The sequence below is a fragment of the Entelurus aequoreus genome, linkage group LG21, assembly GCF_033978785.1.
Source record: "Entelurus aequoreus isolate RoL-2023_Sb linkage group LG21, RoL_Eaeq_v1.1, whole genome shotgun sequence".
In the NCBI taxonomy this organism is placed as follows: domain Eukaryota; kingdom Metazoa; phylum Chordata; class Actinopteri; order Syngnathiformes; family Syngnathidae; genus Entelurus; species Entelurus aequoreus.
Genome location: NC_084751.1, coordinates 9,889,337 through 9,913,465, shown reverse-complemented (window position 1 = coordinate 9,913,465; position 24,129 = coordinate 9,889,337). Strand labels below are relative to the sequence as shown.

General features: G+C 34.9%; 1 protein-coding gene and 1 long non-coding RNA gene across 5 annotated transcripts in view; one reads left to right on the top strand and one right to left on the bottom strand.

Annotated features, from left to right (window-relative positions):
- LOC133638331 (uncharacterized) overlaps positions 1-23,301 on the bottom strand; it is a 28,657-nt gene extending 5,356 nt beyond the window's left edge. Inside the window, exons 1-2 of the long non-coding RNA XR_009823607.1 lie at positions 22,632-23,301; positions 7,797-7,895 (exon numbers count right to left, since the gene is read on the bottom strand). This is a non-coding gene — a long non-coding RNA (uncharacterized LOC133638331). The remainder of the gene's footprint in view (positions 1-7,796; positions 7,896-22,631) is intronic.
- The window catches only part of LOC133638330 (electrogenic sodium bicarbonate cotransporter 4-like), a 32,408-nt gene extending 8,403 nt beyond the window's left edge, over positions 1-24,005 (top strand). For 2 of the 4 annotated variants that reach the window (XM_062030846.1, XM_062030845.1), the window contains exons 6-25: positions 6,224-6,279; positions 10,867-11,024; positions 11,081-11,168; positions 11,237-11,391; positions 11,459-11,584; positions 14,138-14,312; positions 14,367-14,500; positions 14,566-14,746; positions 14,805-14,895; positions 16,793-16,824; positions 16,886-17,077; positions 17,297-17,410; positions 17,537-17,650; positions 19,247-19,408; positions 19,468-19,646; positions 19,704-19,776; positions 19,839-19,907; positions 20,019-20,192; positions 22,665-22,838; positions 23,626-24,005. In XM_062030846.1, coding sequence (XP_061886830.1) covers positions 6,224-6,279; positions 10,867-11,024; positions 11,081-11,168; positions 11,237-11,391; positions 11,459-11,584; positions 14,138-14,312; positions 14,367-14,500; positions 14,566-14,746; positions 14,805-14,895; positions 16,793-16,824; positions 16,886-17,077; positions 17,297-17,410; positions 17,537-17,650; positions 19,247-19,408; positions 19,468-19,646; positions 19,704-19,776; positions 19,839-19,907; positions 20,019-20,192; positions 22,665-22,838; positions 23,626-23,772 — 2,594 coding nt within the window. In that variant the 3' untranslated portion in view covers positions 23,773-24,005. The remainder of the gene's footprint in view (positions 1-6,223; positions 6,280-10,866; positions 11,025-11,080; positions 11,169-11,236; positions 11,392-11,458; positions 11,585-14,137; positions 14,313-14,366; positions 14,501-14,565; positions 14,747-14,804; positions 14,896-16,792; positions 16,825-16,885; positions 17,078-17,296; positions 17,411-17,536; positions 17,651-19,246; positions 19,409-19,467; positions 19,647-19,703; positions 19,777-19,838; positions 19,908-20,018; positions 20,193-22,664; positions 22,839-23,625) is intronic. The other 2 variants (XM_062030847.1, XM_062030844.1) reach the window with 2 other exon arrangements.
- Positions 24,006-24,129: the final 124 nt, after the last annotated feature.

Here is a 24,129-nt window from a genome sequence, read left to right as displayed (position 1 = left end):
GCAATATTGTAATAATTGGAATTTTACTTGGCAAAATTATGACAAAAGTCATAATTTTACACAAAAAATGTTATTATTTTACAAGAACACAAAAATTGGCAATATAGTGATAACAGTCAGAATTTTATATGACAAATGTCATCATTTTGCATTAAAAAGTCATAATTTTACTAGAAAAACTGAACGTTTGTGCAATATTATGATAAAAGTTGGAATTTTACTCAATAAGTCGCAATTTTACAAGAAAAGCTTAAAATTGTGGCATTTTTATGAAAAGAGTCGTAATTTTACTCGACAAAAGTCACAATTTTAGAAGAAAACTTTAAAATGTTGGCAACATTGTAATAATTGGAATTTTACTTGGCAAAATTATGACAAAAGTCATAATTTTACACAAAAAATTTCACTATTTTACAAGAACAACACAAAAATTGGCAATATAGTGATAACAGTCAAAATTTTATATGACAAATGTCATCATTTTGCATTAAAAAGTCACAATTTTACAAGAAAAACTGAACAACTGTGCAATATTATGATAAAAGTTGGAATTTTACTCAATAAAAGTCGCAATTTTACAAGAAAAGCTTAAAATTGTGGCAATTTTATGAAAAGAGTTGTAATTTTACTCGACAAAAGTCACAATTTTAGAAGAAAACTTTAAAATGTTGGCAATATTGTAATAATTAGAATTTTACTTGGCAAAATTATGACAAAAGTCATAATTTTACACAAAAAATGTCAGTATTTTACAAGAACAACACAAAAATTGGCAATATTGTGATAACAGTCAGAATTTTATATGACAAATGTCATCATTTTGCATTAAAAAGTCATAATTTTACAAGAAAAACTGAACATTTGTGCAATATTATGATAAAAGTTGGAATTTTACTCAATAAAAGTCGCAATTTTACAAGAAAAGCTTAAAATTGTGGCAATTTTATGAAAAGAGTTGTAATTTTACTCGACAAAAGTCACAATTTTAGAAGAAAACTTTAAAATGTTGGCAATATTGTAATAATTAGAATTTTACTTGGCAAAATTATGACAAAAGTCATAATTTTACACAAAAAATGTCAGTATTTTACAAGAACAACACAAAAATTGGCAATATTGTGATAACAGTCAGAATTTTATATGACAAATGTCATCATTTTGCATTAAAAAGTCATAATTTTACAAGAAAAACTGAACATTTGTGCAATATTATGATAAAAGTTGGAATTTTACTCAATAAAGGTCGCAATTTTACAAGAAAAGCTTAAAATTTTGGTAATTTTATGAAAAGAGTTGTAATTTTACTCGACAAAAGTCACAATTTTAGAAGAAAACTTTAAAATGTTGGCAACATTGTAATAATTGGAATTTCACTTGGCAAAATTATGACAAAAGTCGTAATTTTACACAAAAAATGTCATTATTTTACAAGAACAACACAATCATTGGCAATATTGTGATAACAGTCAGAATTTTATATGACAAATGTCATCATTTTGCATTAAAAATTCATAATTTTACAAGAAAAACTGAACATTTGTGCAATATTATGATAAAAGTTGGAATTTTACTCAATAAAAGTCGCAATTTTACAAGAAAAGCTTAAAATTTTGGTAATTTTATGAAAAGAGTTGTAATTTTACTCGACAAAAGTCACAATTTTAGAAGAAAACTTTAAAATGTTGGCAATATTGTAATAATTGGAATTTTACTTGCCAAAATTATGACAAAAGTCACAATTTTACACAAAAAATGTCACTATCTTACAAGAACAACACAAAAATGGGCAATATAGTGATAACAGTCAAAATTTTATATGACAAATGTCATCATTTTGCATTAAAAAGTCACAATTTTACAAGAAAAACTGAACAACTGTGCAATATTATGATAAAAGTTGGAATTTTACTCAATAAAAGTCGCAATTTTACAAGAAAAGCTTAAAATTTTGGCAATTTTATGAAGAGTTGTAATTTTACTCGACAAAAGTCACAATTTTAGAAGAAAACTTTAAAATGTTGGCAATATTGTAATAATTGGAATTTTACTTGGCAAAATTATGACAAAAGTCATAATTTTACACAAAAAATGTTATTATTTTACAAGAACACAAAAATTGGCAATATAGTGATAACAGTCAGAATTTTATATGACAAATGTCATCATTTTGCATTAAAAAGTCATAATTTTACTAGAAAAACTGAACGTTTGTGCAATATTATGATAAAAGTTGGAATTTTACTCAATAAGTCGCAATTTTACAAGAAAAGCTTAAAATTGTGGCATTTTTATGAAAAGAGTCGTAATTTTACTCGACAAAAGTCACAATTTTAGAAGAAAACTTTAAAATGTTGGCAACATTGTAATAATTGGAATTTTACTTGGCAAAATTATGACAAAAGTCATAATTTTACACAAAAAATTTCACTATTTTACAAGAACAACACAAAAATTGGCAATATAGTGATAACAGTCAAAATTTTATATGACAAATGTCATCATTTTGCATTAAAAAGTCACAATTTTACAAGAAAAACTGAACAACTGTGCAATATTATGATAAAAGTTGGAATTTTACTCAATAAAAGTCGCAATTTTACAAGAAAAGCTTAAAATTGTGGCAATTTTATGAAAAGAGTTGTAATTTTACTCGACAAAAGTCACAATTTTAGAAGAAAACTTTAAAATGTTGGCAATATTGTAATAATTAGAATTTTACTTGGCAAAATTATGACAAAAGTCATAATTTTACACAAAAAATGTCAGTATTTTACAAGAACAACACAAAAATTGGCAATATTGTGATAACAGTCAGAATTTTATATGACAAATGTCATCATTTTGCATTAAAAAGTCATAATTTTACAAGAAAAACTGAACATTTGTGCAATATTATGATAAAAGTTGGAATTTTACTCAATAAAGGTCGCAATTTTACAAGAAAAGCTTAAAATTTTGGTAATTTTATGAAAAGAGTTGTAATTTTACTCGACAAAAGTCACAATTTTAGAAGAAAACTTTAAAATGTTGGCAACATTGTAATAATTGGAATTTCACTTGGCAAAATTATGACAAAAGTCGTAATTTTACACAAAAAATGTCATTATTTTACAAGAACAACACAATCATTGGCAATATTGTGATAACAGTCAGAATTTTATATGACAAATGTCATCATTTTGCATTAAAAATTCATAATTTTACAAGAAAAACTGAACATTTGTGCAATATTATGATAAAAGTTGGAATTTTACTCAATAAAAGTCGCAATTTTACAAGAAAAGCTTAAAATTTTGGTAATTTTATGAAAAGAGTTGTAATTTTACTCGACAAAAGTCACAATTTTAGAAGAAAACTTTAAAATGTTGGCAATATTGTAATAATTGGAATTTTACTTGCCAAAATTATGACAAAAGTCACAATTTTACACAAAAAATGTCACTATCTTACAAGAACAACACAAAAATGGGCAATATAGTGATAACAGTCAAAATTTTATATGACAAATGTCATCATTTTGCATTAAAAAGTCACAATTTTACAAGAAAAACTGAACAACTGTGCAATATTATGATAAAAGTTGGAATTTTACTCAATAAAAGTCGCAATTTTACAAGAAAAGCTTAAAATTTTGGCAATTTTATGAAGAGTTGTAATTTTACTCGACAAAAGTCACAATTTTAGAAGAAAACTTTAAAATGTTGGCAATATTGTAATAATTGGAATTTTACTTGGCAAAATTATGACAAAAGTCATAATTTTACACAAAAAATGTTATTATTTTACAAGAACACAAAAATTGGCAATATAGTGATAACAGTCAGAATTTTATATGACAAATGTCATCATTTTGCATTAAAAAGTCATAATTTTACTAGAAAAACTGAACGTTTGTGCAATATTATGATAAAAGTTGGAATTTTACTCAATAAGTCGCAATTTTACAAGAAAAGCTTAAAATTGTGGCATTTTTATGAAAAGAGTCGTAATTTTACTCGACAAAAGTCACAATTTTAGAAGAAAACTTTAAAATGTTGGCAACATTGTAATAATTGGAATTTTACTTGGCAAAATTATGACAAAAGTCATAATTTTACACAAAAAATTTCACTATTTTACAAGAACAACACAAAAATTGGCAATATAGTGATAACAGTCAAAATTTTATATGACAAATGTCATCATTTTGCATTAAAAAGTCACAATTTTACAAGAAAAACTGAACAACTGTGCAATACTATGATAAAAGTTGGAATTTTACTCAATAAAAGTCGCAATTTTACAAGAAAAGCTTAAAATTGTGGCAATTTTATGAAAAGAGTTGTAATTTTACTCGACAAAAGTCACAATTTTAGAAGAAAACTTTAAAATGTTGGCAATATTGTAATAATTAGAATTTTACTTGGCAAAATTATGACAAAAGTCATAATTTTACACAAAAAATGTCACTATTTTACAAGAACAACACAAAAATTGGCAATATTGTGATAACAGTCAGAATTTTATATGACAAATGTCATCATTTTGCATTAAAAAGTCATAATTTTACAAGAAAAACTGAACATTTGTGCAATATTATGATAAAAGTTGGAATTTTACTCAATAAAGGTCGCAATTTTACAAGAAAAGCTTAAAATTTTGGTAATTTTATGAAAAGAGTTGTAATTTTACTCAACAAAAGTCACAATTTTAGAAGAAAACTTTAAAATGTTGGCAACATTGTAATAATTGGAATTTCACTTGGCAAAATTATGACAAAAGTCGTAATTTTACACAAAAAATGTCATTATTTTACAAGAACAACACAATCATTGGCAATATTGTGATAACAGTCAGAATTTTATATGACAAATGTCATCATTTTGCATTAAAAATTCATAATTTTACAAGAAAAACTGAACATTTGTGCAATATTATGATAAAAGTTGGAATTTTACTCAATAAAAGTCGCAATTTTACAAGAAAAGCTTAAAATTGAGGCAATTTTATGAAAAGAGTTGTAATTTTACTCGACAAAAGTCACAATTTTAGAAGAAAACTTTAAAATGTTGGCAATATTGTAATAATTGGAATTTTACTTGGCAAAATTATGACAAAAGTCATAATTTTACACAAAAAATTTCATTACTTTACAAGAACAACACAAAAATTGGCAATATTGTGACAACAGTCAGAATTTTATATGACAAATGTCATCATTTTGCATTAAAAAGTCACAATTTTACAAGAAAAACTGAACATTTGTGCAATATTATGATAAGTCGGAATTTTACTCAATAAAAGTCGCAATTTTACAAGAAAAGCTTAAAATTTAGGCAATTTTATGAAAAGAGTCGTAATTTCACTGGACAAAAGTCATAATTTTAGAAGAAAACTTTAAAATGTTGGCAATATTATAATAATTGGAATTTCACTTGGCAAAATGATGACAAAAGTCATAATTTTACTCAAAAAATGTCACTATTTTACAAGAACAACACAAAAATTGGCAATATTGTGATAACATCAGAATTTTATATGACAAACATCACCATTTTGCATTAAAAAGTAATAATTTTACATGAAAAAGTAATAATTTTACGAGAAAATGTTGCAATATTACGGAAGCAGAAAGAATATGAAAAATTGTTCCCAATTTTAGAAGAAAAAAGTCGACACATTGTGAGAAAAAGACTGCTTTTAGTTACGGTAATTTTATTTTTTATTTATTTTTTGTTTTTAATTGGTTTTGAATCTTCATTATTTACTTCAAGTTATTACAGCATGCTCTATATACATTTTTTATTTTTTTTTATTTAATTTTGGCTAATGGGGGCACATTTCAATTTCTTACACGCACTTGTTATTACATATGTTGGCCAGAGGGGGAGCACTTTTACACCCTCATGTTGATGATGTCACCACAAATGAGACATTGTCTATTAGATGCAATGTTATTGGGACCATGATTTATGTCATCACTTGTTCACACCTCCTCATATGGAAGATACTTGTCCTTCTTCATGTCTCAAGAAGGCTAGAAATACAAGAACACACACACACACCTTTCACGTTAGCTTTAGCATGCGGTGCTAACACACTAACGCTTTGCTTCTTTCACTTGTCTGCTTTGTTGCTGCGTGTTCTTAAATATAACTTCTACTGTGTTTGGTCAGAAACTCATTTATGGAAAGTTGAATTTGTTTACGTGTTACAACACAAAAAGCGTGTGCTGCGTTTACAGATCACGCACAGAGTCGCAGCATGAACGACATTTCTGACACGCCCAGTTCAGACCAGGTAACTGTGTGTGTGTGTGTGTGTGTGTGTGTGTGTGTGTGTGTGTGTGTGTGTGTGTGTGTGTGTGTGTGTGTGTGTGTGTGTGTGTGTGTGTGTGTGTGTGTGTGTGTGTGTGTGTGTGTGTGTGTGTGTGTGTGTGTGTGTGTGTGTGTGTGTGTGTGTGTGTGTGTGTGTGTGTGTGTGTGTGTGTGCAAACGGTGACTCTTTTAAAGGCTTTAAAGTTCAAGTCAAGATAGAAAAGTGCTTTCCCTTAGGAGTTGTGAGTGCCAGCACTTTGATAAAGAAGGTGAAGAAAGAGTTCGTAGCAAAGTAAGAAGTTGGCTAAACCCCATTTAACCAAAAACCATGTGTATATATTTTATTTAGTTTTTACAAACCCCAAAAGCAGTGAAGTTGTCACGTTGTGTAAATGGTAAATAAAAACAGAATACAATGATTTGCAAATAATTTTCAACTTATATTCAATTGAATAGACTGCAAAGACAAGATATTTAACATTCGAACTGGAAAACGTTATTTTTTCCAAATATTAGCTCATTTGGAATTTGATGCCTGCATCATGTTTCAAGAAAGCTGGCACAAGTGGCAAAAAAGACTGAGAAAGTTGAGGAATGCTCATCAAACACTTATTTGGAACATCCCACAGGTGAACAGGCTAATTGGGAACAGGTGGGTGCCATGATTGGGTATAAAAGCAGCTTCCGTGAAATGCTCAGTCATTCACAAACAAGGATGGGGCGAGGGTCACCACTTTGTCAACAAATGCTCGAGCAAATTGTCCAACAATTTAAGAACAACATTTCTCAACAAGCTATTGCAAAGAATTTAGGGATTTCACCATCTACGCTCCGTAATATCATCAAAAGGTTCAGAGAATCTGGAGAAATCACTGCACGTAAGCAATGATATGACAGAACCTTCAATCCCTCAGGCGGTACTGCATCAAAAAGCGACATCAGTGTGTAAAGGATATCACCACATGGGCTCAGGAACACTTCAGAAAACCACTGTCAGTAACTACAGTTGGTCGCTACATCTGTAAGTGCAAGTTAAAACTCTACTATGCAAAGCCATTTATCAACAACACCCAGAAATGCCGCCGGCTTCGCTGGGCCCGAGCTCATCTAAGATGGACTGATGCGAAGTGGAAAAGTGTTCTGTGGTCTGACGAGTCCACATTTCAAATTGTTTTTGGAAACTGTGGACGTTGTGTCCTCCGGAACAAAGACTAAAAAAAACATCCGGATTGTTATAGGCGCAAAGTGTAAAAGCCAGCATGTGTGATGGCATGGGGGTGTATTAGTGCCCAAGACATGGGTAACTTACACATCTGTGAAGGCACCATTAATGCTGAAAGGTACATACAGCTTTTGGAGCAACATATGTTGCCATCCAAGCAATGTCTTTTTCATGGGCGCCCCTGCTTATTTCAGTGTTATGTGGGCCCCGGCAGGGTAGCATTCCCTTAGTTTCCTTTGAACCGATACAAACGTGACTTGCTAGCAATGAAAGCTAACCTGTGACCTTCAGTTGAACTTCCACTTCCTGCTGCCAACAGCCAGTCTGAAGTGAATGTTTTCTCAGAGGTGAAAGTTTGCTGCTTAATCCCCCAAAGGCTGTGGGAAAGAAACAAAGGTTCAGTGTGTGATTACTTTCAAACCTTTAAAGCTTCTTGTTGGCGCTGCTACAGCAGTTAGCATCAGCTGTGGGGCTGGGAAACTTTGGCCACCTAATGATTATAATTATAATAATCAGCAATCCTGTTCTGTCTCCCTGTAATGTTTGATCCTGTTCTGTCTCCCTGTAATGTTTGTCTGATCTTGAATGGGATTGTGCTGAAAATTATTAATTTCCCCTCAGGGATTAATAAAGTATTTCTGAATCTGAATCTGAATTCGATTAGATTCAGAATTGATTCAACACAATTCCTCTGTTTTGGATGGATGGATGGATGGATGGATGGATGGATGGATGGATGGATGATTGATTACAATGAACATTTCCCCAAACAGAGAACAGCTCCTTCTGCTTGTGTGGAGACATCTTGTTAAAAATAGATGTTTTTATTTGATTTTGTTCCTGTCCAGCTACTCAGGCAAATCCTATTGTTACCTTATTTGTGTTTGACTTTATTAAACGGATGTATATTATTATCTGGTGCAGCCGGGCCGGAGCAGGAGGGGATAGAAAGAGGAAAAAAAGGAAGACGGGGGGAAATTGCGGGGACGAGAGTGGGATAAGACAGAGAGATGACAACAACAACAACAACAATAATAACAACAGAACAGCATCAGCAAATACAATATGTACAAATAATAGTAAAAGTGATATCAAAGAAGCAGTTAGTGAAGTAAATATTAATAACACAGAAATGACAATGTACATTATTATACTACAAATAGAACAATAAAAATACCAATAGAAATATCACTATTGATAATGAACAATACCAATAATCACCTCTATTATCAACAATACATATACGTAATGATAACTTGAGATACAAAAGAAAGCAGATAAACGGAGGGGAAGAAAAAGAAGATAACTATATTAACCTTGTAGATTGTTATAGTAACAATAGGTTAAGCTTTGTCAGTGTGCCATGTGTTACCCAGTTTACCCTAGGGCAACAATGTTGATATATGTTTGATGACACGTGATAATGTGCATGAGTGTATGTATGTATGTGTACTTGTATATGTACAGTATGTGTATATGTATGTTTGTACAGTATGTGTATGTATGTGATAGTATATGTACAGTATGTGTATATGTATGTTTGTACAGTATGTGTATGTATGTGATAGTATATGTACAGTATGTGTATATGTATGTTTGTACAGTATGTGTACTTGTATATGTACAGTATGTGTATATGTATGTTTGTACAGTATGTGTATATGTATGTTTGTACAGTATGTGTATGTGATAGTATATGTACAGTATGTGTATATGTATGTTTGTACAGTATGTGTACTTGTATATGTACAGCATGTGTATATGTATGTGTGTACAGTATGTGTATATGTATGTTTGTACAGTATGTGTATGTATGTGATAGTATATGTACAGTATGTGTATATGTATGTTTGTACAGTATGTGTATGTGATAGTATATGTACAGTATGTGTATATGTATGTTTGTACAGTATGTGTACTTGTATATGTACAGCATGTGTATATGTATGTGTGTACAGTATGTGTATATGTATGTTTGTACAGTATGTGTATGTATGTGATAGTATATGTACAGTATGTGTATATGTATGTTTGTACAGTATGTGTATATGTATGTTTGTACAGTGAATGTGTGTGGATGTATGTATAAATTGATTCTTATTTAAAAAATATATATTTATTTACTTTATTTAAATTTTTTAAACGTATTATGAAAATGATGAAGCAAGTTAGAATCGGAATGAAAAAAAAAAAAGTCGCGATTCGGATGTCAATTGATTTTTTTTGTGCACTCCTATGAACATACCGTATAAGAAAAAGGAGATGGCCTGAAAACGTCTTATGTATTCTTATAAGAAAAGGAAAAAAAGAAGCATTTTAAATGTATTTATTTTATTTGTATTTTATTAACTTTTTTTTTTATAACAAGAAACCGATCTAGACTCTGGATGAATAAAAATTGCAATTCGGATGTAAATTGATTTTTTTGTGCACCCCTAATGAACATACCATATAAGGAGCTGGAGATGACCTAAAAATGTTTTTTTGTTTTTTTTATGTATTCTTATGAGAAAAAATAAAACATTTTAAATGTATTTATTTTATTTTTATTCTTTTACAATGTTTTTTTTATTTTTTATTATGAACTGATTTAGAATCGGGATGAATAAAATTTGCGATTCAGATGTAAATTGATTTTTTTTGTGGACCCTTAATGAACATCCCATATAAGCAGATGAGATGGCCTACAAATATATTTTAAAACATTTATTTTTATGAGAAAAATACTAATATATATTTGTTTATTTTTTATTCAGTTTTTGAAAATTAAATTATGAACTGATTTAGAATCAGCATAAATAAAAATCGGGATTACATTTTATTTTTAGCATACCATATAACAAGCTGGAGATGACCATAAAAATATATTTAAAAAAATGTATTCTTATGAGAAAAATACAAATATATATTTATTATTATTATAAAAATGTTTTAAGTTTTTTGAAAATTATGAACTGATTTAGAATCGCGATGAATAAAAAAGATTTCGATGTGGATAAATTTTTTTTTGTGCACCCCTATTGAGCATACCACGTAAGGAGATGGAGATGGTCTAAAAATATATATTTTTAAATGTATTCTTATGATAAAAATAAAAATATTTATTAAATTTTTTCCAATTTTTATTCGGTTTTTGAAAATTATGAACTTATTTAGAATGGTGATGAATAAAAAAGATTTGAATGTAAATTGATTTGTTGTGCGCCCCTAATGAGCATACCATATAAGGACATGTCTACTTGATCAGCTTCAGGGTGGGAGGATCACGAGTTCCCATGGAAACAGACCTCCGTGTGGCCGGGGGAAAGATTCTGGTAACTTTTGTAAAAAGTAACTTTTTGTCGGCAGCTGAAGAACAAATTCATGAAGAAGATTCCTCGCGATGCCGAGGCGTCCAACGTGCTGATTGGCGAGGTGGACTTCCTGGACAAACCCTTCGTCTCCTTCGTGCGTCTGGCCCAGGCCACCACGCTGGGCGGTCTCACGGAGGTCCCGGTACCGACCAGGTGGGTCTTCTCACTTCTTCATTCCCCTCTAGAGCTGACCAGGAAGTGTCTGGCAGGTTCCTCTTCATCCTGCTGGGTCCTCATGGAAAGACCAAGTCCTACAACGAGATCGGGCGGGCCATCGCCACGCTCATGGTGGACGACGTAAGGCGACGACTAGTCGATGTGCGCCCCCCGCCCTCCTTTCACGTGGCGTCTCCGTGTGCCGCCAGCTCTTCAGCGACGTGGCGTACAAAGCCAGGGACCGCGAGGACCTGATCGCAGGCGTGGACGAGTTTCTGGACGAAGTCATCGTCCTTCCCCCGGGAGAATGGGACCCCAAAATCCGCATCGAGCCCCCCAAGAAGGTTCCGTCAGCCGACATGAGGCAGGAGTCGGCGCCACTGTGACCGTGTCGTCGCTGTCGGACGCAACTTAACTCGGTCTCCTTGCAGGAAGTCGGTGCTGAACCTGAACGAGCTGGGCCAGATGAACGGGTCTGCCGGGGGTGCGGCAGGGGGGGAAGACGAGGAGCTCCCGGCCCAACACGAGCTGGGAGAGGAGCTGAAGTTCACCGGAAGGTACACACTAAAAAAGTCTGGGTTATTCTGATAACCCAATTTATGAGTTGCGAGTGTTGGAATAAATTTTGGAATTATTTTTATGAAGAGCAATCCATTTTTTGGGTTATAAGGATATTATTTTAACTCAGTTTCTGGGTTTTCAAAACTACCAACCATTTTTGGGTTGTTTTTCAATGAGTAACGCAATTTTGGGTAAAAGGCTTTTTTTTTTTAATTAAAAATTTACTTTTTTCTTGAAGGGAATTTTATTAAGGATTAATCTCATTAAGATTATTTACAATCACACATCTTATGTGCATGAACATATTTCAACATGCTGTATAGAACTACTATGACCATACATGGCAATTGTTGGAAAACAAATTTCACTCATATCTTGCTTTTGAGTATATTTTCATGGAATAAAAATCATTTTTAAAAGTAGTTGTGAAGGAGTAAGACAAACCAGCAGTAAAATGTATCATTTTTAACCAACTATTGGGTCAAGGAGCACTAAATTGCACAACCCAATAGTTGGGTTTGGAATAACCCAACATTGTAGTGAGCATAACTCAGCTTTTGTGTTAAATACATTCAACCCAATAGTTGGGTTATGAATCAACCAACATTGAGTAAAAATAACTCAACTTTTGTGTTAAAAAATTCAACCCAATATTTGGGTTATGAATCAACCAACATTGAGTTATAACTCAACTTTTGGGTTAAATAATTCAACCCAATAGTTTGGTTGGGAATAACCCAACATTAAGTTATCATAACTCAACTTTTGGGTTAAATAATTCATCCCAATAGTTGGGTTATGAATCAACCAACATTGAGTTAGAATAACTCGACTTTTGTGTTAAATAAATTCAACCCAAAAGTTGGGTTATGAATCAACCAACATTGAGTTAGAATAACTCAATTTTTGGGTTAAATAATTCAACCCAATAGTTTGGTTGGGAATGACCCAACATTAAGTTATCATAACTCAACTTTTGTGTTAAATAAATTCAACCCAATAGTTGGGTTATGAATCAACCAACATTGAGTTAGAATAACTCAACTTTTGTGTTAAATAAATTCAACCCAAAAGTTGGGTTATGAATCAACCAACATTGAGTTAGAATAACTCAATTTTTGGGTTAAATAATTCAACCCAATAGTTTGGTTGGGAATAACCCAACATTAAGTTGTCATAAATAAATTCAACCCAATAGTTGGGTTATGAATCAACCAACATTGAGTTAGAATAACTCAACTTTTGGGTTAAATAATTCAACCCAATAGTTTGGTTGGGAATAACCCAACATTAAGTTATCATAACTCAACTTTTGGGTTAAATAAATTCAACCCAATAGTTGGGTTATGAATCAACCACCATTGAGTTAGAATAACTCAACTTTTGGGTTAAATAATTTAACCCAATAGTTTGGTTGGAAATAACCCAACATTAAGTAATCATAACTCAACTTTTGGGTTAAATAATTCTACGCAAAAGTTGGGTTGAAAAAATGTACCCAGAATGTTGAGTTAGAATAACTCAACTTTTGGGTTAAATCATTCAACCCAATAGTTTGGTTGGGAATAACCCAACATTAAGTTATAACTCAACTTTTGGGTTAAATAAATTCAACCCAATAGTTGGGTTATGAATCAACCAACATTGAGTTAGAATAACTCAACTTTTGGGTTAAATCATTCAACCCAATAGTTTGGTTGGGAATAACCCAACATTAAGTTATAACTCAACTTTTGGGTTAAATAAATACAACCCAATAGTTTGGTTGGGAATAACCCAACATTAAGTTATCATAAATAAATTCAACCCAATAGTTGGGTTATGAATCAACCAACATTGAGTTAGAATAACTCAACATTTGGGTTAAATCATTCAACCCAATACTTTGGTTGGGAATAACCCAACATTAAGTTATAACTCAACTTTTGGGTTAAATAAATTCAACCCAATAGTTGGGTTATGAATCAACCAACATTGAGTTAGAATAACTCAACTTTTGGGTTAAATCATTCAACCCAATAGTTTGGTTGGGAATAACCCAACATTAAGTTATCATAACTCAACTTTTGGGTTAAATAAATTCAACCCAATAGTTGGGTTATGAATCAACCACCATTGAGTTAGAATAACTCAACTTTTGGGTTAAATCATTCAACCCAATAGTTTGGTTGGGAATAACCCAACATTAAGTTATAACTCAACTTTTGGGTTAAATAAATTCAACCCAATAGTTGGGTTATGAATCAACCACCATTGAGTTAGAATAACTCAACTTTTGGGTTAAATAATTCAACCCAATAGTTTGGTTGGAAATAACCCAACATTAAGTTATCATAACTCAACTTTTGGGTTAAATAATTCTACGCAAAAGTTGGGTTGAAAAAATTAACCCAGAATGTTGCGTTAAAATAACTCAAATAAAGGGTTCGTCCTTTTCTGAACCAGCAGTTGGGTTCCAATTGGGTTATTTTTAACCCAACATTTTTAGTGCGTAAGACGCGTGCGAGGGAGACAGGAAGTGGTCTGACATTTTCTCCACTCCGGCGAAGGCTCGGCGGCGGCTTGTGGTTGGACATCAAGAGGAAGGTCCCGTTCTACTGCAGCGACGTTTACGACGGCTTCCATATCCAGACCATCTCCGCCGTGCTCTTCATCTACTTGGGCTGCATCACCAACGCCATCACCTTCGGCGGCCTGCTGGGGGACGCCACCGACAACTACCAGGTAAGACCTGCACGCGCTCAGTCCTCCTTCCTCTGTGACCCCGCCTCCTGCCAGGGCGTGATGGAGAGCTTCTTGGGCACGGCTCTGGCGGGAACCGTCTTCTGCTTGTTCGGCGGTCAGCCTCTCATCATCCTCAGCTCCACCGGACCCATCCTCATCTTCGAGAAGCTTCTATACGAGTTCTGCAAGTGAGAAGCCGGGCGGGCCGGGCGACACTTGTTGACGCTTGACGGCGTGTTTGCGTGTGGCGCAGGAGCAACGGCGTGGACTACATGGAGCTGCGCCTGTGGATCGGCATCCACTCGTGTCTGCAGTGCCTGGTGCTGGTTCTGTCCGACGCCAGCTACATCATCCAGTACATGACCCGCTTCACCGAGGAGGGCTTCTCCAGCCTCATCTCCTTCATCTTCATCTCGGACGCCATCAAGAAGATGGTGGGTTAGCGCCTTAGCGTGGCAGCCGGCAGCGCCGCTGAGGCTTGTGTGTGCGCAGGTGGGAGTCTTCAAATATTACCCCATCAACCGCGGGTTCAAGCCGGACTACGTGACGTCGTACACGTGCGACTGCGTGCCTCCTGACCAGGGTGAGTCCTCCTCACCTGCACGTGACCAGGAGGGTCTTCACGCCTTGACTTTGTCCTGCCTTTCTGTCCCCGTCTGCTTCCTGCCGTGGCTGTGCTCGGAAAATGTGAGTAATATGTGACGACGTGTTTGCTAACAAAACTGGTTACTTTAGTTTGGAGGTCTTTATTTAAAGAAAGCTTTATTTTGACACTGAATTTTGTGAACTGCATTTTTTTTTTTACATCAAATTATGCCAACAATTTCATTGAAAACACTTTTTTTTTTTTGGCAAAATGTGTGTTTAAATAAAAATTCAATGTATTAAAATTCAGTGTAAAAAAATCAATGTAAAAAAATTTAGTGCTGAAAAATTTAGTGTTAAAAAAATTCAGAGCTGAAAAAATCATTTTAAAAAAATTCACTTTATAAAAAATTTCAGTGTATAAAAAAATTTAGAGCTGAAAAATTAAATGTAAGAACATTTTGTGTAAAAAAAATTTGGTGCCGAAAAATTCAGTGTAAAAAATTCAGTGCTGAAAAATTCAGTGAAAAATGAGTGTATAAAAAATCTGTGTAAAAAAAATTCAGTGCATATAAAAATCTGTGTAAAAAAATTGTGCTGAAAAATAGTGTATAAAAATTTCAATGCAAAAAAAATATTCGGTGTAAAAGATTCAGTGCTGTAAAATAATCAGTCTCTAAAATTCAGTATAAAAAATGTGTGTATTAAAAAAATTCAGTGTATAAAAATTCTGTGTAAAAAATTTAAAGTAGAATAATTCAGTTTATAAAAAATCAGTGTACAAAAATTCAGTGTATAAAAATTCATTGTAAAAAAAAATAGTCAGTGTAAAAAAATTCAGAGCTGAACAATTAAATGTAAGAACATTGTGTAAATAAATTCAGTGCCGAAAAAATTCAGTGTGAAAAATGAGTGTATAAAAAATCAGTGTAAAAAAATTCAGTGTATACAAAAATCAGTGTAAAAAAATTTCAGTGTATAAAAATTCAATGCAAAAAAAAGATTCAGTGTAAAAGATTCAGTGCTGTAAAATAATCAGTGTCTAAAATTCAGTATAAAAAATTAGTGTATTAAAAAAATTCAGTGTAAAAAAATAAAAATAGAATAATTCAGTTTATAAAAAATCAGTGTACAAAAATTCAGTGTATAAAAATTAATTGTAAAAAAAAGTCAGTGTAAAAAAATTCAAAGCTGAAAAATTAAATGTAAGAACATTGTGTAAATAAATTCAGTGCCGAAAAATTCAGTGTGAAAAATCAGTGTAAAAAAATTCAGTGTATAAAAATTCAATGCAAAAAAAAGATTCAGTGTAAAAGATGCAGTGCTGTAAAATAATCAGTGTCTAAAATTCGGTATAAAAAAATTAGTGTAATAAAAATCACAGTAAAAAAAATTGTTTATAAAAATCTGTGAAAAAAATTAAAAGTAGAGTAATTCAGTTTATAAAAATTCAGTGTAAAAAAATCAGTGCTGAAAATTCAGTGTATAAAAATTCAATGTAAAAAATTCAGTGTTTACTGCTGTAAGTTAACTTGCTGTAAACTAAGACTGAAGCAGTTGATTGTCTCAGAAGAAGCCAATGAGGTGTCAAGTTTGAAGTCACATGACACAGGCATAAAAAAGCAGTTAACTGGGCACAACATTTTTATACACATTTGTATACACTGACTTTTTTTACACAAAATTTTTAAATAAAGGCATTTTGATAAGAAATGTTTTATCAATGAAATTGTCAGCATAATTTGATGTTAAAAAATTCACTTCACAAAATTAAAACGCAAAAAATTCATTCAGTGTCAAAAATATATTTTTTGCAATAAAGACACGAATAAACATTCCTACTTAGCTTGTAACTGTTTGACTCCGCCCTGCAGCACCGCTCACCACCGCTTCAGCGCCGCTGGCCGACGACAACATGACTCTGCTGGTGAGTGAGCGTCATGGTGGCGGTCAGTGGCGTCCATAGCTCAGCTCTTGTCCTCCTGCAGTTCAACCTGAGCGACCTGGCCTGGGGTCAGCTGAGCAAGAAGGAGTGTGTGAAGTACAGCGGCGCCCTGGTGGGCAAGGCCTGTAAGTACGTGCCCGACCTGGCCCTCATGTCCTTCATCCTCTTCTTCGGCACCTACTCCATGACCGTGTCCCTCAAGAAGTTCAAGTTCAGCCGCTACTTCCCGACAAAGGTGAGAACGCCCGCCGTCGCTTTACCCCGCCCCTGACCCCGCATGTGACCTGAACCTGTTGCCATGGAAACATTGGCTGTGATTCCATAAGTATACTACGTGAGGATATTGGGCTCCGTTCAAGATAATAAGAGTTGACAGCATGAACATCTTTGGTCTTCTGGTATCCTAGCAACCGTACTACACCCCCCTACACTCCTCCCTCCCTTGTTGCTGCAGCTCCGTAAGTTTGTCAGCGATTTCTCCATCGTTATTTCCATCCTGGTCTTCTGCGGGTTGGACGCCCTGCTGGACCTGGACACCCCCAAACTGCACGTCCCCACCGAGATAAAGGTCCTTGAACGCATCACCCCTTTTTCCCCCTGAATGTGTGCGTCGTTTATTCCTGATCCGTCGTGCAAATTTAACAAAGTCTTTCTTTCTCTTCTTTTTCTTGTCGCTGCTTGTGTGGATGCTAAGCTAAGGAAGCTAATCAGTGATTTTGCCATCTTCATGTCAATCATGTCCTTTGTGGGTCTGGATATGTTGGTGGGTTTAGACACGCCCAAACTAATCGTTCCTACTGAGTTGAAGGTATTTCTCTTAGCGTGCATGCTAACCACGTTGCAACAGGTGTTTAGTTCAGGGGTGCCCAAACTATTCCCAACTTTCTTGTTTGCACCTTTAAAACCTGTACAATATGCAGATTTTTTAAGAAAGAACCAGAAAATGCAACTTTGGTGGAAATTTTGTATGAATGCTGACGAGCCAAAGCTGAACGGAAATGCTAACAGTTTAGCACGTTGGCCAAATAGCATCAAGTATCAAAAAATATTTGCAAAATTAGCTAAAAAAAAAAGCTAGCATGCAAACAGTTAGCATGACTGAAATACCAAAATATGACACTGGGGTATGTATACCTGGTAAATTAGCTTAACATGATCATGTTAGCATGCTAAAATGCTAACTGTAACATGCATCAAGTACCAAAATGCATTACTCTGAGGTGTGTACCTGAAAAATCTGTTCAAAACGCTAGCATGCTAACATTAGCGTGTATCAAGCACCAAAATATGACTGAAGTAAATACCAACAAAATTAGCTAAAAAAAAAGAAGCTAGCATGCTAACAGTTATAATTTGTCAAGTAAGAAAATATTTGACACTGAGGTTTTTACCTGCAAAATGAGCAAATAATGTAGCGATTGTTCCCCGGGCAGTACTTTGGACACCCCTGACATACTATTATAGGCAGTACTCCTTACATGGTATCATAGGCAGTACTCCTGACATGGTATTATATGCAGTACTCCTGACATAGTATTATATGCAGTACTCCTGACATAGTATTATAGGCAGTACTCCTGACATAGTATTATACGCAGTACTCCTGACATGGTATCATAGGCAGTACTCCTGACATAGTATTATATGCAGTACTCCTGACATAGTATTATAGGCAGTACTCCTGACATGGTATCATAGGCAGTACTCCTGACATAGTATTATAGGCAGTACTCCTGACATGGTATCATAGGCAGTACTCCTGACATGGTATCATAGGCAGTACTCCTGACATGGTATTATATGCAGTACTCCTGACATAGTATTATATGCAGTACTCCTGACATAGAATTATAGGCAGTACTCCTGACATAGTATTATAGGCAGTACTCCTGACATGGTATTATATGCAGTACTCCTGACATAGTATTATAGGCAGCACTCCTAACATAGTATTATAGGCAGCACTCCTGACATAGTATTATAGGCAGTACTCTTGACATAGTATTATAGGCAGTACTCCTGACATAGTATTATAGGCAGTACTCCTGACATAGAATTATATGCAGTACTCTTGACATAGTATTATAGGCAGTACTCCTGACGTAGTATTATATGCAGTACTCCTGACATAGTATTATAGGCAGTACTCCTGACATAGAATTATATGCAGTACTCTTGACGTAGTATTATAGGCAGTACTCCTGACGTAGTATTATATGCAGTACTCTTGACGTAGTATTATAGGCAGTACTCCTGACATAGTATTATAGGCAGTACTCCTGACATAGTATTATAGGCAGTACTCCTGACATAGTAATATAGGCAGTACTCCTGACGTAGTATTATAGGCAGTACTCCTAATATAGTGTTGTACAGGGTCTATGTTGAAGTGTTGTGTGCACAGCCCACACGTTCTGACCGGGGGTGGCTGGTGATGCCGTTCGGCAAGAACCCGTGGTGGTGGTACCTGGCCAGCTCCGTGCCCGCCCTGCTGGTCACCATCCTCATCTTCATGGACCAGCAGATCAGCGCCGTCATCGTCAACCGCAAGGAGAACAAGCTGAAGGTGAGAGCCGCACTCCGCCAAAAAGGAAGAACCGAGGTAGAACCGCTGTGGTCTTGCAGAAAGGTTGCGGCTACCACCTGGACCTGTTCTGGGTGGGGGTCCTGATGGCCGTGTGCTCCTTCACGGGTCTGCCCTGGTACGTGGCCGCCACCGTCATCTCCATCGCTCACATCGACTCGCTCAAGATGGAGAGCGAGTCCAGCGCCCCTGGAGAGCAGCCACAGTTCCTGGGGGTCCGGTAAGACCGCCGGCCTTCCTTCTCACCATGGACTTTGCTGACTCTTCTGTCCTACAGCGAGCAGAGACTGACCGGGATTCTGGTCTTTGTCCTGACCGGACTCTCCGTCTTCCTGGCCCCGGTGCTGCAGGTCAGAACCCAGCTCTGTTCTTAGCATGCTGGCATGAGACTGACCTTTGACCTGTCCTTCAGTACATCCCCATGCCCGTCCTCTATGGGGTCTTCCTCTACATGGGCGTGGCCTCGCTCAGCGGCATCCAGGTAACTTGACCTTTGTGTACTTGATGTGTGTACTCTGTGTACTTGACGTGTGTACTTTGTGTACTTGACGTGTGTACTTTGTGTACTTGATGTGTGTACTTTGTGTGGTAGTTCTGGGAGCGCATGAAGTTGTACATGATGCCACCCAAACATCAACCAGACTTCTCCTTCCTGCGCCATGTTCCTCTGAGAAGGGTCCACCTCTTCACTCTGGTGCAGGTCATATGTCTGGCTGTCCTCTGGGTCCTAAAGTCCACCTTCCTCGCCATCATCTTCCCCGTCATGGTCAGCACATCTTCTTCACTGATCATTTATTCCATCCATCATTGATAACATCTATCAGTGATGATTGATAACATTATTAATTGATCATATATATCATTAATTATTGATTACATCTTTCATTAATGATTGATAACATCTATAAGTGACGATCAAGCAAATCTATTAGCGATAATTGATTACATCATGATTCCTTTTGGTCCATTTCAGCTGTAAATAACAATATATAAATAATACATGTCAGTGTTTATCTGTGAATAATATATAAATAATGCATGTCAGTGTTTATATGTAAATAATATATAAATAATACATGTCAGTGTTTATCTGTAAATAACAATATATAAATAATACATGTCAGTGTTTATCTGTAAATAATATATAAATAATACATGTCAGTGTTTATCTGTAAATAACAATATATAAATAATACATGTCAGTGTTTATCTGTAAATAATATATAAATAATACATGTCAGTGTTTATCTGTAAATAACAATATATAAATAATACATGTCAGTGTTTATCTGTAAATAATATATAAATAATACATGTCAGTGTTTATCTGTAAATAACAATATATAAATAATACATGTCAGTGTTTATCTGTAAATAATATATAAGTAATACATGTCAGTGTTTATCTGTAAATAACAATATATAAATAATACATGTAAGTGTTTATCTGTAAATAATATATAAATAACACATGTCAATGTTTATCTGTAAATAATATATAATACATGTCAGTGTTTATCTGTAAATAACAATATATAAATACATGTCAGTGTTTATCTGTAAATAACAATATGTAAATAATACATGTCAATGTTTATCTGTAAATAATATAGAAATAATACATGTCAGTGTTTATCTGTAAATAACAATATGTAAATAATACATGTCAATGTTTATCTGTAAATAATATAGAAATAATACATGTCAGTGTTTATCTGTAAATAACAATATATAAATAACACATGTCAATGTTTATCTGTAAATAATATATAATACATGTCAGTGTTTATCTGTAAATAACAATATATAAATAATACATGTCAGTGTTTATCTGTAAATAATATATAAATAATACATGTCAGTGTTTATCTGTAAATAACAATATATAAATAATACATGTCAGTGTTTATCTGTAAATAATATATAAATAATACATGTCAGTGTTTATCTGTAAATAACAATATATAAATAACACATGTCAATGTTTATCTGTAAATAATATATAATACATGTCAGTGTTTATCTGTAAATAACAAAATATAAATAATACATGTCAGTGTTTATCTGTAAATAATATGTAAATAATACATGTCAATGTTTATCTGTAAATAATATATAAAGAATAAATGTCAAGTTTTATCTGTAAATAACTATATAAATAATAAATGTAGTGTTTATCTCACACCAACAACACAAACACATCGGCTTTAGCGTTAGCTTGTTAGCATTAGCATTCTGTTCACTGGGGTCGAGGCTAATAACTACACAAATGGAGTGTCATTGACTACTTTTACAACATGTAATCAAGTAAATAGTTCATATTTGATGTTATTTACCTTCCTTCCACTCCTGTGCTTCCTCCTTTTTTTTCCAATGAAGTCCGAGTAGTAAGCAGCGGAGGTCCCTGCTTTAAGTCCGGCTTCATACTCCTCTGTAAATACCTTTAAAAGAGTCCGTCTACTTCTCCTATCGGAATTAAGTTTGTAAAAAATAATGAGCAAAATTAAACTGCAAATAGTTTAACGACTACGACTGAGTAAAAACACTGCAAGATATTTCTACGGATCACTAAGTTCCTTTTGTTCAAGTTTGTTGTCATAGAAATAAACAAGTGGCTGCGTATAGTCCAATGGTGGTCGAGTGTTAGAAAGAGAAGTTTTAGGAACGCCCCCAACTGTGTTCAACCAATCAGCGTTCGAGAGTGCTGGTCCTGGTCACCGCTTGAAGGAGTCCCACTAAGCTAGGAAGAACTCCAAAAGGTTCCTAACGAACTAAATCTACCCGAGTAGTTTTTGGTGGAAACACGGGGCGAACTTTATTTACATTACTTAATGGGGAAGTTCCTGCTGTGGAAAAAGGGCTTATTGATGATAAGATGTATCAGATGGATAACATGTATCATGGATTATTGATAACATGTATCATTGATTACTGATCAAAACTAACCAGTGGTGATCTGTAACATGTATCATTGATTACTGATCACACATATCAGTGATGATCTGTAACATGTATCATTGATTACTGATCAAACATATCAGTGATGATCTGTAACATGTATCATTGAGTACTGATCAAACATATCAGTGATGATCTGTAACATGTATCATTGAGTACTGATCAAACATATCAGTGATGATCTGTAACATGTATCATTGAGTACTGATCAAACATATCAGTGATCTGTAACACGTATCAGTGATACCTGGGTTGCTATGATTGATCGGTCTGCGTGCAGATCCTGGGTCTTATGGTGGTGCGGAAGCTTCTGGACCTGATGTTCTCCCAGCACGACCTGGCCTGGCTGGACGACCTCCTCCCTGACAGGGAGAAGAAGAAGAGCGAGGACGAGAAGAAGAAGAAGAAGAAGAAGAAGAAGACGACGACGACGGAGACCGAGAGCGACGAGGAGGTGAGGGGTGCCACCTGGTGGCCGCCGCGTGTCAACTAACATGTCCCACCATCACTAACATACTGAACATGTCCTCTTCCTCCCACAGTGTTGCTGACTTGTAGCACTTCCTCCTCTCTAACACCTTCTCATCCACTAACTCTCTCATTGGACGCGCCGACATGGAGCCATGGATGCAGTCATGTGACATAATAGGGGGCGGAGAAGAGCTTAGACCAGGGGTGTCCAAACGGCTTCCATGGCAAAACATCCACATCTTACTGTGTGGTAAAACTGATAGCATCCAATAATATATCTCAGTATTAATCACTTCATTTTTATTTCTACTCTATGCCGAGGACCAATAAAACCAAACATGGCCCCCTGGCTGCACTTTGGACACCCCTGGTTTAGAAAGAAGCTGGGGACTAGTTTTAGTGGCGGATGAACGTTTGCCTTGGTGGTCTTTTTTTCCCCTGCATGTTGACTCCTCCCACTTTGTCTCGCTCAGCCTCGCGGCCCCGCCCCCTCCCAGATTCCCATGGAGGTTTTAGAGCCAGACTCCGCCCACGTTTGCCTTCCCGCACCCACCTGTGACTGTGAGTACCCCCCCCCGCCCATGTGTGAAGACGTTCAATAAAGTTCACGTTGACTTTTTGTCTGATCTGTTCACCTTAGCTCCGCCTGCTAGCTACAAGACTATTTAGTAAACACAAGTCGCTAAATCAGTCTCACTGTCACTCGCCACTTCAGAGATGGCCGCCATCTTGTCCTGACAACCTTGTGTACGTGTGTGTGTGTGTGTCAGGAGTCCGAGCGGTACTCCGCGTCGACCTGCGATCAGAACCAAGCGGACCCCAGGTACTGTGTGCTGAAGCTGCACGTCCCCTACAGCGACCTGATGCTGTCCCCCGACTCCGCCTCTGTGCCGCCTAATGTGTCTCTTTTATTTTGAAATGTGCATATTTATGAGCTGCTTACTCCGTAGAGTGCCACCTTGTGTTTAGATGTCACAAAATAAAAGTGGTCTCTTTAGAAGAGGGGTGTCAAGTTCATTTTAGCTCAGGGGCCACGTGGAAGAAGATCTATTCCATGGCAAGATAACTTCAAAATAAAGACCACCTCAGATTGTTTTCTGTGTTTAAAAAGAGAGCATTTCAATGTTGCAGTTAGTAGTATTCCATCTCCATTTGTTGTCATTTATACTTCCTAAATAAATGATGTCATAATGTTCATAAGTCAAAGAGGTGGAATTCAGTTTAAAATGCTCCCATTAGTGTTGTTTTGAATCTATCAGATGATTAAATAAATA